Source organism: Rhodamnia argentea, chromosome 4, assembly GCF_020921035.1.
Source record: "Rhodamnia argentea isolate NSW1041297 chromosome 4, ASM2092103v1, whole genome shotgun sequence".
NCBI classification, from domain to species: Eukaryota; Viridiplantae; Streptophyta; class Magnoliopsida; order Myrtales; family Myrtaceae; genus Rhodamnia; species Rhodamnia argentea.
The window spans coordinates 26,999,430-27,012,505 of NC_063153.1; the positions used below are offsets into that span (position 1 = coordinate 26,999,430).

A 13,076-nucleotide genomic window follows, 5' to 3' on the forward strand; every position below is an offset into this window, starting at 1 on the left:
TCGAGGCTCACCACATTGACAAGCTCAAGCTTGTTTGTGATTGTCGCTGGGCAATCATGGTGCAGGATAAGGAAAAAAGAAAGACAAAAAAATAAAATAAAATAAAACAAAATAAAATAAATAAAATATGAAGTAGAAATTTTTATTTTTTTTGAATTTACAAAAATTATTCATGTTAGCATCGGTTGTACCATGTAGGATGTTCGACGTCTATATTATCAATTTTCGGCCAAATGATGATGTGGAAAATTAAACTAGATTTTCCTCATGAAACCATCAAAAATATTTTCCAGTTTATTTTTTAGGTCTCAACCGAAAAACTAGAAAATATTGTCATTTTAATGACTTCTCAATAAAATATATTTTTTAAAATGTCACATTTTTTGCACGGAGCCTAAATGCCTTTGCATTTTTTCAAAAGCTTTTACTAAAAGTCGAACCAAACGCATCCATAATTTACTATTTTCAGCGGTAGTCTCTCATAAACGAACCCATCGCACTTTTATTAGTGAAAATATTTCTATTGTTAATAATATTCACTTTATGAGATTACCAAAGTTAGGAGCTCACAGGGCCCAGACATGAAATTACCAAAGTACCCAACTCAGAAGGCCCGGACGAACGCGACAAGCTCATCATCCACAGGGACAGCGTCGTAAATTCACGTTTGCGGTAAGAAGGTACTAGGGTCTTGCAGCCTTAGGTTTATCTCTCTCTCTCTCTCTCTCAGAGGCCCGCGGTCGTCACTTGGTAGCTGCTCTTCGTCCTCTCTCAACTCGTGGCTCAGCGTTCCTCTCAGGTTGGACTCGTTAGGGTTTTTATCTCTCGTCCTCTCTCGCGTGCTGTTTCAAGTCTTTCGGATTCTGTCTCGATCGCCGCGCTCCCGTTGCCGTGCTGCTTCGATCCCAAAACCCTATCCCGGTTTCCGTTCTCAGTTCTCACCGGTCGGTTTAAGCAGTTTAGCTTTTGCTGATGTTTAGCTAGGATTTAAGCTCTGATATGTGCGCGATGATCGTTGATTATCCGGTTTCAAGTCTTTCTTTTCGGTTGAGTGGGCATTCGGGCATCGCTGTAATGTTGAGGCTCGGCAATCTCGGTGTATACTTGAACGTGCAGTCTTGCACTTGATGTGTAGAGCTAGGGGGTTCATCAAGGGCGCGAAGTGGTTGACTGATTAGGTGAAGGTTGCTGTTGCTCTCGATGGGGTTTGAAAATTTGTTGATTTACTTTAGTGGTTAATGATTGGTGCGAGGTTAAATTTGGGTTGCCATATTTCCAGCTTGGGACATGAGGGGTAACCACTCCTGGGTGTTTGTCTTGATGTGCCTGTAATGAGAAGCTGAGTGGATGGTTTAACCTGGGGATTATATTTTGTTGGCTCCTGAGATGGGTTCTTCAGCTCGGGGGTCGCAATCTGCATTTTGCTTTGTGATTTTTGCTTGTGATGAAGACAACTTGTCTAGTTTGTATTGAGTAGATCCGGTAAGACTTATAGTACCTATGCGGTGTGAGTGCATCTAAGAGGTGAGCCGTTGAGCCATCACCCGTTCCTCGAATCAAATGATGAGACAAGTAAATCAGCCATGAACAGGCAGATTTGCTTATCTTGTGCTGAATTTCCTTTTGTTAGGGAAGGGGCCTTTCTTGCTGGTTTTACACCCTGTAATTGAGCCATAACTACTTGAGAATAGGTAGCTAACTTGATTAAGAATCTATCTGCATTTCTTTGATTTTCATTGCTTTTCTTTTTTGTCCTTTACACAATTTGTTCGATTGATATCTAGCATGCAGTTTGATGCTCAGAAGCATTTGAGCCGCATTATTTGCCTAAAATATTTTGGTGCAGTAAATTTATCAAACCCTCAACCAAGAGGGGATTATGGCATGTCTTCTGTTCTCTTTTCTATTATGAAACGTCACCCTAGCATTTTACTATTCCATTAGGTTCCTGGTTGTGCTCGGTTGAGCTGTTTTCGAGTTGGAGTCGATGATGAAGAAGAAGGATCCTTTGGTTTTTATGGATGTCTCCATTGATGGGGACCCTGCTGAAAGAATGGTTTTTGAGGTACTTATTTGTGAATGCGAGTCGTAATTTTTTAACATCTGTATGCCCTCAGTGATTGCATTTCGTTTGAAATTTGATGCGAATTCTTCACAATCCTTATCTGTCGACTGGTTTTCTTGTGAATCCGGTTCGACAGCTTTTTCCTGATGTTGCTCCAAGCACGGCAGAAAATTTCCGAGCACTCTGTACTGGAGAAAAGGGAATTGGCCAGAAGACAGGGAGGCCACTGCACTATAAGGGGTCTTTTTTCCATCGGATCATTAGAGGCTCCATGGCTCAGGTTTGTTTGTTTGTTCGTGTAAGAGCTTTGTTCTAGAGCAAGTTTGGCCTTTGTTATGGCTGTGTAAGGCTAAATAGGTCCTTTTGGTCAGTTACCTTTCTTTATGCTGTAGGATACAGGGCTGATGCTCACGACTGCTTTTCTTGTGATATAGTTTTAAGGTTGTACTTACCATGTTGTCCACTCTCTGATCTTTTCTTTGCTTAACATTCGACATACATTCATTGATTATTATCCTTCTTGCCGTTGGCTTTTCATTGATGCGTTGTATTTCTTTTTCTTTTTTCTTTTGCAGGGTGGTGATTTTCACAAAAGAGATGGTAAGAATCTTATTTATGGCTATCTACTTTGTCTGTTTGCTTTAATTTCACTCGTCTTCCATGGGTGCTTTTGAGGCCTAAACTTTGGTTTTGCTTGTTACATGGGAATTTATTGAGGTTCTTTTCTTTTTGTCTTTGGTGTCTGTTATGTGCTTCTCATTGATCAAGATGGACAACACTACAAATTGCTACAGGTGAATAGGCCAATGGCCATTATATGTGATTATGTGCAGATAAGCTACCCGTCTATTTAGTAGTTAGTTTGGGTGAGTCTAGTACATGTTGCTACACATTCATAGCACTGTTGCGTGCTTGAAAGCTATGTTGTGTCTGAATTTCGACCGAAGAAGCTGTTGGGTTTTGAAGCAACACCAGCCTAAATGTTTTCGAGTGTTGATTATATATATATTTTTTGTGTTTGTTGGGGATGCATAACTTGAAAGTGTTTCTTATAGGGCCTAGTTATGATGCTCTTTTGTGTCGTCAGATTTCAATATTATCTGTCGTTTCTTTCTAATTTGTTTTTTCGGTGAATGTTTAGATGCTATCTGATATTTGCATCCAGATTATGAATAGATGAATTACTGGCTTTTGTGTTTATACAACTCTTTCAGGGCCTGCAATGAGTCTGATATAATTGGAATGTGTATTCTAAATTAAACTTGAGGTGAGTTGATGGTTATTGATGATTATGAAATGTCAAATGATAACGATAAAGGATGTTTGGTGCTCTTAGTTTCAGATTTGAAAATGGGGAACGGTCATTAGTTTGTTGGCGACAATGAATTCAAATGGCTTGGGGTGCTAGCATTCTGTTTCGGTTATGATAATTAATTGTAGCACGTTCTCTCTATAATTATCAGCTTGACTGAGGTAGTGGCTGGGTATATAAATTGGAGAACATCGCAGTTCCAAAAGCACATGCAGATGTTATTGTGCTAATATAGTTATGAAAATTTGTTTGCAGCATTATTTTGTTTGCTACTGCTACAATCGTCTAGATATAGAATACCTGTTACGCCACAATCTTTTGTGGTGGAAAACCGAATGGCTTCAGTTATATAAAAAAAAAAGTGATGATGGAGATTCTCTTCTAGTGCCCTGTTATAGGTTCTCATGGCTTGACCAATATTATTGCTGGGTTGTGCTGTTTCCTTTCATTTAAAAGATTGATTGGGAGTGCTTTGCAGTTGGATGAAGTGATAATTTGGTTGACCACTGTCAATATTGTATGTTTGCACTTCATGTTGTCCTACAGTTCTCAATGTTTTAAATTTGACGTTTGTGTGTTTGAATGGTAAATTATGTATATCCTCATTGTGTCCTACATTCTTTTTTTGGCAAATTGGTTAGCTGTTCAACAAGCCATCTTTGATCTTCAATTCTTGGTTAAGTGATCTATGATAGAGGATTTCTCTGAAAATATTGTACTCTACATATTTGTGGATAATGCTCAGTTATGAGATTTCCTTTTGGGCGCAAAACTTCATCGTGCTTCTTGGACATTGCCTAAAGATGTGATTTTTTTATCTTGTTTTACAGGAACCAGTGGAGAAAGCATTTATGGGGAGAAGTTTCCAGGTCAGACCGTTGAACTTGCTTGTTGTCCATGTAACACTGGAATGACATGCTGTCTAAAGTTGCCATTCTTGCTTTAATTTCCCCCTTTTGTATGGATTTGAAATTTTCTGTCACAATTACTTGAAAACTTGTTGATCTTTTAAAAAAGGTGAGAGATTTTTCATTGGTTTTGCCCACCTCATTAGCCTTTTATAGCGTCTTCACTTGTGTGGAGCATTTTGAGGGAAGAATAATGGGGGTTCAAGCTCTTCAACAATGTCGTTTGCTTTGGAGCACAAGTATTCGCTCCAAACTATTGGTTGTTGAATAAAAGTATACTTGTGGCTATTCATCTTAATGTCATCAATTAAAATTGTTCTTTAATGATTTAATTCTAGTTAGAAATCGCTCTCATTATTGGGATTTAACTCCCTGAATTGAATCTCTTGCTATTCTAGAACGACTCAAATAGTGCTCTTTTGAGGAGATATGATTAAAGGCCAACCTATTTACATTTTGTATGTGGAAACTTAGATGTGTTCTGGTGCAGCTTGGTTTGGCAATTTGTGTCAAAACACATGCGTTGGCTACATTTCTCATAGCTGGATAATGAAATGTTCCTGAACAATTTTACCACATTTTGGGATTAATAATTCCATCTGGAACATGATTCTGATGTCAAGTTGACTATTTAATGTAGTTCTTTATGCCATAAGTGGAACCATACTCATACTAAATGTGATCTAGAAATTTGGTTGCAGTTTAATCCGTCTATTTTTCCTTTCTCCCATTGATGAACTTATGGTGTTTTCTGCTGGTCGTAAGATTTACTGTATTAGTAGTTTTCTGAATGTTTGCTAGATCACTCTTCTGGTTGTTTAACATGTAACATGTAGCCAATTTCTGGGAAACTGTGTCCTATGAGTCTGCAAGGTAGGAAATGAAAGCTTAGGTAGAAATTGAGACTGTTGCAACAGACAGCTTGAAACTTTCTCATCTCTCACCTTTGCTCATAGTTTGGTACTGATCATGCTGGTTTCACCTAGGCGTGTTATTCATTTATTTGTTGGGACTCATCATGCAAATCTTCTTAGATCAATTAGTGTAGTTTTCCTTTTTGCTGCCATCAGTAAGAGAACACCGCGGACGTGTCTTAAATCTATGTGCATGCTTTTTTGGAGTGGTCTGAATGGTCGTTTAGTTCGTTTTGGCTGACTGGTTTGATCAACTGGCTTTATTACTGGTGACAATTGCTTCACTAAATTTCTTCAGATGAGTCCCCTCGGTTGAAGCATGATGGACCTGGTCTTCTTTCTATGTTAGTTGCTGATCGTGAAGCTTTAGGTTCTCAATTCCTTATTACCTTCAAGGCTGATCATCATCTTGACAGGTCTGTCTAAAGGTTCTAGCTGTGTCTTGGGGCTTAGCCCAAGATTATTCCTCAGTCATTTAATATTTTGGTGTACTTGACAGGAAGTCAGTGGTCTTTGGAAAGCTTGTGCAAGGGCTTGAAGTATTGAAAAGAATTGAAAATGTAGGTGATGATGAAGGCAGGCCGCCCCCTGTTACTGTGAAAATAATTAGCTGTGGCGAATATTCAGAAGGTAGGGATTCAAGAATTCTAACATGAATCAGTCTAAGTTGAGGATTTTATCTATATATGATGAAGTCAATCTAAGTTCTTTTGTCATGTTTTTATGTTTCATTTGTGGGTTTTCTGCATAGATAAAAAAAGAGCGAATAAGTTGAAAATGGGCAAGGACACAGCTTCTGAGGCCAACAGTCATGAACCACGGAGAAAGAGTAGACGCAAGAAATCTTCCAGAGATAGAAGGAAGAAAAGAAGAAGATATTCATCTTCATCGGAGAGTTCAACGGATATTGATTCGGAGTCATCTGAAACCGAGAGTGAGTCTGACTCATATGATTCTTCATCATCTTATGTTAGCTCCTCAAGTGACGACAGGCGTAAAAGGAGAAAGAGATCTTCCAAAAGGGAGAAGTCTAAACGTGGTAAAAGAAGGGATAGACGGCGTGACAGAAAACGAAAGAGACGGGATAAGAGATCTAAACGCAGATCCAGAAGGTTGGGCACTCGATTATCTTGGTCAGGTTTTTTTACTTGCATGGATAATTGACTTCATAGTGGACCATTTTTTCGGTGGAACTTTGGTCACAGGGGACAGCATGCTCCTGTGCTTCCAAGAAGCAACATTAGAACATACTTAGTTTTAGAGGTTCCTGTTGGAGCTGTTAATTTGCTTCCTTTTAATCTGCCTTTCTCAGATTCAGTTGATAATCTTCACTTAAGTTCATGATATGTATCCTTTTGGAGCAGTTACTCATCTTTTGTTGCGTGATGACCCTAGATCTACTTCACTGTACTCTCGGTATTGTTGACCCACTTCACCTGACAGTAGGCTGATACTTTCCCTTTGTTAGGGCTATGAATAGTTCATCAGACACTGAAAGTGAAATTGAGAGTCAAAGTAACTCTCAAGATGATAGTCTGGATGCTCCTGGGAAAGATCGAAAAAAGAAAGATCCTTCTCAAAACTCTGGTAAGTTCTTATGTTGTGTAGTTTCACATGCATGAATGTCATTTCAGTGAGATTGAGATGCTATATCACTTTTTATGTTGGGTGATTAGTCTGATTCATAATTGGAATTTTGTTGTTGGTATTGCTGTAAAAGCCTACTTGATGATTTGTGGAGTACTTGCTCTTTTAAATTTGCACATGCTCATCATCAGTGATGTCAATCTCATGAGGTCCAATATTGAAACTTCTTTTGTCTTTCTGGAAGGAATTAAAATTCTCCTGGCTGCCTTCCGGTTTTTTCCAAGAAAGGGGAACAGTGTGCATGGGTGCCTTTGATTGTGATTTCTACACTGCATGTATATGGTTGGGCATACCCAGTTGGCTGGAAATGGCTTTCTTCTTATGAATTGCGATACTTTAATAAACTACAGCGAGTTGGCTTTTGATATTACAGGTGCAGTTGTATAGTTAGAAAGCGAGACTTTGTTATGCAGTTATATAATGAATCAAAGTGCATGTGCGGCAGTATGTGGCATATTATTTTTTTATTCTTTTTTTCTCTTACTTTTTGGAGATTATGCAGGTGGTGGTCTATCTCCTGAGTCCATCCAAAGAGAAGAAGGTTCCAATCATCACAAAGCGAGGGACAGTGCAAAATTGCATGGAAATGAAGCAGATGAATCCCTAAAAGAGAATGGAGATCGGCGAAGTAATGGTATTGAAGACGATGCTCGCTCCAGCGGGAGTCCAGATAGACGACCTGATGTAGTTGATGATCATCCAGGAAAATCCAGGTATTCTTGACACACCTGTTGCTTTTTTAATGGTTTATAGTTCTTCTAGAGTCTGGGAATTCATCATATGTGAAAACTGGTGGAGCAGGAGCAGGAGCAGGAGCATGAGTCCTAGCAGTATTAGTCCCCGCAGGAATATGAGCAAGAGCCCTGATGCAAGTCCAAAGAGGGTTATTAACAGGAGTCCAAGCGTGCCTAGTAAGAGCCCTAGCCCTCGTGGTGGGTCAGGCAGAAGCAGGAGCATAAGTAGAAGCCCTGTTAGAAGTGGTAGCAGCAGGAGCCCAGCTAGGACTAGCAGCCTGAGCCCAGCACGAAGTGTCAGCAGGAGCCCAGTCAGGGGCAGAATTGTTAGAAGCGGCAGCAGAAGCCCTGTGAGAGCTCGTTCTCATAGGAGCATCAGCAGGAGTTCTGTAAGGTCCATTTCTCGTAGGAGTCCAAGCCAGAGTCCTCCAACAGCAACAAGAAAAGTGAGGAATAGTAGTCCTGCGAGAGCTTCACGAAGCGCAAGCCGGAGTCCTGTTAAGTCTTCTCGAAGAAGCATGAGCAGAAGCTCAGGGAGGGCTCCTTCAAGAAGAAGTGGCAGGAGCCCTGTCAGAGCACCAAGTAGGAGTGGCCGTCGCAGCTATTCTCGTAGTCGTAGCCCCCCTTTGCGTCGTGCAGCTAGATCTCCACCGTCTGTTCGTCGAAGGAGTTATTCTCGAAGCGCTTCCCCTGATGGTTCTCCCAAGCGTATTAAAAGGGGGCGAGGTTTCAGTGAGCGGTACTCTTATGCTCGTCGATACAGGACTCCATCTCCTGATCGTTCTCCGGTGAGGCCCTACCGTTACGGTGGCAGAGGTGACCGTGATAGGTAAGTCACATTCCCTTGATGCTTCACCTCATTTTTTAAATGTTTTTAGCTTAGAGCGGATTTTACTTTGTCTGAACACGTCTTCGGTTCCTTCTAGGTATCCGAGCTACCGGAGGTACTCCCCAAGGCGTTACAGAAGTCCTCCTAGAGGAAGAACTCCTCCCAGGTGATGTGCACCAAACCTTTGTTAGAACCCAAAACCTTTTACATCTCTACTCTCAAGCCCAGCCTCAGAATTATCGCGAGATGGAAATAAGAAGAGTTTCTTTTTTCGAAAAGTTCTCAATCAAGCCAGGCTAACATACATTGGAAGCTGGCTAGGACCTTCCTTGGTTCTGATCTGTTTAAAAACTTCTGTGGGATATAATGACACAAATGCCCATTATTTCTTGTTAACGATCTACTTTTTGGACCTTCAGGTACAGAAGCAGATGGAGTCCTCCTGGTTCACGTAGCCCTCGTTTTCGGAACCGTCGATATAGTCCAAGTCGTAGCCCTATTCGCGATCGTTCCCCAGTTGAGGTGTCTAAATCTCGTTCTTCCCCTCGCGATGAGAGGCGGAAATCATCTTCTAGGAGTCCAAGCCGGTCAGCGTCAAGGTCTTCACGGGATTCAACTCCTCCTAGGCGTGCAAGCAAAGACAGATCCCGGTCATCATCCAGGAGCCCAGACGGAAAGGGTCTGGTAAATTATGAGGATGGTTCTCCAGATTCTAGTTGAAGATGAACCTGTAATATGGGTGGTTATGACTTGGAACTTGAGCTATATCTCATATCTGTGTGCGAGGGTCTTTGCTAATGTAGTTTATATGGCCTATTGAATTTAGGCAGTGCTCTGTTGTTGGAACCAGTATTTGCATTCTGAAGTTTTGAACTATAGTTCTTAGTTTTGTGGGCTTCTGATGTTCGGTATGGCGAATGTTGTGAGCATACTACAAGGGATATTGTCAGCCAAACTAAATTTGTAGTGACTTTATAGGTACTTAATTGTTCACCCAAAAGTTCAAAATGTCATTCTGGTGCATGCGTGGCTTGCAATAGATGTCGGTTGGGGTCGGAAATTTCCGACTGTCAGAATGGGGCATGTATGGTTTGGCTTGCTCGTTCTCTTGCATCGTGAGCTCTCAACGCATCTCATCTCGAAGCTGGTTTTCACCTTTGCTTTGTGATTTACATGTAGTTGGCTTTACTCCATTTGTGTTTGAGTTTTACATAAGCTTCTCTCAATGTTGCTTGAGATAGACCAGTAGTTACGCTCGATACAAGTTATTTGTCTGGGAGAGCCGTTTCTCCTCTCCTCTTTTTTGCACTTTTTATTTTATTTTACATGTCAATAGAGTTCCCGAAGGACTCAATTCGTCTGTTATGCAATGACTCTTTATGGGACGACCGAGTCAATCGACTCTTGATGGCCGGACTAGAGTACAAGCTGCGGACGGCTGTTTGTAGGACCAAGCTTTGGAGCGTTGACTAGACATGGGTTACCGTCTGCCTCTCAAATGTTTGTCCACATTGATGAATGCGTTCAAAGGGCATTGGTGCTTTGTTCATGCTTTGTTACACCGAAGCACGGAGATACTTCCAAAGCTATTACATCTTGTAACTATCTCCACCTTACTCAATCATCATCTAAGTTTGTAGCAGAAGTCTCACCTTTCTTATATCACCCTCTGAGAGCCGCGCCCCTTTTCTCTTCCCTACAACTTTGTCGCCTCCGAGAAGACGCAACATGTTAACTGCTCGGATCCGCGACACCATCTCCGAGTGCATCTCCCAAGCTCAGTCAGGCTCTGACGAAGCCAAGGAGAGAGCCCTTCAAACGCTCGCTTCGATCACCAGAGTCAGCCCTCTAAACCGGAGCTCGCTTGCTCAAGCAGATGGAGCGATCCCTGCTTTCCTCAGGCTCACCGAGTCCAACTCAACCGTTCTTCAAGCCCTGTCGCTCTCCATCCTTTTCAACCTCTCCCTCAACCCGGACCTCAAGCGACCCCTAGCAGACATGGAGACCATGCACCATCTCAACTCCATTATCCTGTCTCCGGGCTCCCCTGAATCCAGCAGGCTAGCTGCCTCCCTCATTTGCAGCCTCGCCATGCTCGACAAGAACAAGGCCAAATTTGGGGTCGCAGGTACCATCCAAGCATTAATCAAGGCGATCTCAGGGCCACCTAAAGTGGCCTCGCACCACTTGCTGAGCTCACTGGCTGAGCTCGTGCAGTTCCACGGCAATTGCACCCTGGCTGTCCGATCGGGTGCAGTACCGATGCTCCTCGGGTTGGTGGCGACCGCTGAGGGCGAGGACTTGGCAGGGACCTCCTTGGCCATCTTGTGCCTCCTAGCCCGGTTCGACGAAGGACTGAACGCTTTGATACGGACGGATAAGATCGTCACCTCAATGATGAACGTGCTGAAAGGGAGGTGCATGTTGAGCAAGGAAGGCGCGGCCGAGATCCTTGTCCGGCTCTTCGACGAGAGCGACGGGTGCACTCGAGAGGCTCTGAGATTGCCGGAGTTCTCAACTGTTCTGGCTGATCTTTCGGTTCGAGGGTCGGCGAGGGCGCGGGAGAAGGCCGGCTTCTTGATGAGGAAACTGATGGAGGCTTACTCTTACGCTGATGGGAACGAGTTGCCCCTCCAATGGTAACTGTGGTTTGCTTTATCCAGGGCCTGCCTAGCGACTTTATCAATCAGTTTGTTCATTTGATTTCAGCTTTTTTTATTTTATTTTTTATTCTGGTCGATTGTACGAGAATTGATGTTTATGATTTCGATTTTGTGATGATGATGGCTAAGGAGGGATTACTGATTACAAGTTATGCATCATTTTAGCGCTCAGTGTGCCAATAAAGGGAAGATTATCTTGCATCGGTAATTCCATATAGACGACCATGAATTTCGAATATTGATAGTACAAAAAAAAATGGTAAAACAATTGCTTATAAAAAAAAATTGTTAAATAAGTTGTAAATCCAATCGACATGACAGCCATCGCTTCTTAGGAGCCATGGTGTGACCTCATGGCCGCATATTTCATTTGTGAAATATTTAGCCGAAAGGATTATTTTGGCAAATTGCCAAAATCATCACAAGATTTATGATTAAACCCTCACAATTGAAAGGTTAAGAATTAAAGTGATAAATTGTGAAAAGGTTGAGGACTAAAAAGTTTAAGACTACATGGGCATCCGTACAACAGGTTAGGGCTTTTTAGATAATTTTTCCGACATTTGTGACATCAGTAAGATATTGTTGTAGGAAAAAAACCGAAGAAGGACGGGGTAAATGAAGTTCATGCGGTTAATCGACGGTCACAAAACATATCTTGCCAAATTGGGACGACGTAAACTCGATCAACTCACCCCGAAATTTTTTGAAATTCTCGTTATATGAAATGCAAATTCAAATTACTAAAAGGAAAAAAAAAAGGTTAAAAGTTGGAGATAAAACTCCCAAAAGGCTACGGGACAAGAACACCAAGTGTCGTAACTTTCGTACAACGCTCACTTGAGTGTCATAACTTTTTTTTTTGAGACCATTTAAGTGCCACAACTTCTGAAAAACATTCATTTGAATGCAATAACTCTAATCGACCACTTAAGTACGAAAAATTTTAAACAAACGTTCACGTAAGTGTTGGAAATCTGATGCGGGATAGCACTTGTATGAATATTTTTAAAAAAGTTATGACACTCAAGTGATCGATTGAAAATTTATACGACACTTTAGTGATCTTCAAAAAAGCTATGGCACTCAAGTGAGTATAGTACATAAGTTACGCCACTCACGTGATCGAAAAAAAGGTTATGATACTGAAGTGAGCATCACGAAAGTTATGATACTTGTAATGTCCTTTTCCCAAAAGGCTACCTAAGCAGCTGCTTAATAGAAATCGATTGCAAGTCTCAAAATAGTTTATGAGTTATACACCTTTGTATATTTGACATAAAATTAACGTCGAATTGGGAGTTCCGAAGAAATAATTTCTAGGTTTAGCAATTCATTTCAACGACATTAAACAATGTTTAGTCATCATTTCTGATTTCATTATCCTTTGTTCTATAAAAGTAATCTCCACCCGTCCAATAATAGGTCAATCCAGTTGCAAGGTAAAAAGTTTGTATTACCGGCATATCTTCAATTATTAACAACTTTCTAGGCGTTCCAATAAATCAACGACGTTTGCTTCCACAATGTATTAACGTGTTGAAGTTATCAAATTTGATATGAAATTATTAATCTTAATTTGAGGGAGTTACCGGTCTTTTGTGATATTTTTTTGGTAAGGAGAAATTTTTTTGGTAAGGATCTTTTGTGATATAATTACCACTAGTTTGAGAATACTGTTATTTAACAATGTTGATTGTATTGTTAAGGAATTGCCACGGGCTCCAATGACATACCAATTCGATCCAAGTTACCATTTCTTCCTTGATATCAGCAATTTTGGAAAAAGAACAGAATGAGTGCCATAACTTTCATACGACGTTCACTTAAGTATTATAATTTTTTTTTCCGCTGACTTAAGTGCTATATTGAAGTAAAATCGATTATTAAAGTGTCATTTCTAACAAATGAATATTTTATTTGACTTTTCATCGGACATGGAATATTTTAAAATAAACAAAAGTGCAACGTGGATTTTGTTTTTGTTATTTTATTCTTATTTTG

General features: G+C 40.9%; 2 protein-coding genes across 11 annotated transcripts; both read left to right on the forward strand.

Annotated features, from left to right (window-relative positions):
- Window positions 1-637: 637 nt before the first annotated feature.
- Window positions 638-9,430, forward strand: LOC115743458 (peptidyl-prolyl cis-trans isomerase CYP95). 10 transcript variants are annotated; one of them, XM_030678241.2, is made up of 13 exons: window positions 638-799; window positions 1,945-2,065; window positions 2,202-2,345; window positions 2,641-2,665; window positions 4,208-4,246; window positions 5,498-5,615; window positions 5,699-5,829; window positions 5,951-6,311; window positions 6,668-6,786; window positions 7,349-7,560; window positions 7,637-8,409; window positions 8,507-8,575; window positions 8,829-9,430. In XM_030678241.2, the coding sequence occupies exons 2-13, from the start codon at window positions 1,988-1,990 to the stop codon at window positions 9,127-9,129; spliced, it is 2,370 nt and encodes a 789-aa protein (XP_030534101.1). In that variant the 5' UTR covers window positions 638-799; window positions 1,945-1,987; the 3' UTR covers window positions 9,130-9,430. The 10 variants fall into 10 exon arrangements, with proteins under 10 accessions (XP_030534101.1, XP_030534103.1, XP_030534104.1 ...); XM_030678243.2 differs by having other exon boundaries at window positions 7,349-7,559; window positions 7,648-8,409; XM_030678244.2 differs by having other exon boundaries at window positions 7,349-7,559; window positions 7,654-8,409.
- Window positions 9,431-10,137: 707 nt separating this feature from the next.
- On the forward strand, window positions 10,138-11,052 carry LOC115743467 (protein spotted leaf 11-like). The gene has a single exon (XM_030678255.1). It carries the CDS (start codon window positions 10,138-10,140, stop codon window positions 11,050-11,052), a length of 915 nt encoding a protein of 304 aa, XP_030534115.1.
- The last annotated feature ends 2,024 nt before the right edge of the window (window positions 11,053-13,076 follow it).

Excerpts from the sequence above, each read along its gene's own strand:
- LOC115743467 (XM_030678255.1), top strand. The coding sequence starts at position 10,138 with ATGTTAACTGCTCGGATCCGCGACACCATCTCCGAGTGCATCTCCCAA.
- LOC115743458 (XM_030678241.2), top strand. The coding sequence starts at position 1,988 with ATGATGAAGAAGAAGGATCCTTTGGTTTTTATGGATGTCTCCATTGAT. Across the intron at positions 2,666-4,207 it reads TGATTTTCACAAAAGAGATG|GAACCAGTGGAGAAAGCATT; the intron begins GTAAGAATCTTA and ends CTTGTTTTACAG. Across the intron at positions 5,616-5,698 it reads GCTGATCATCATCTTGACAG|GAAGTCAGTGGTCTTTGGAA; the intron begins GTCTGTCTAAAG and ends TGTACTTGACAG.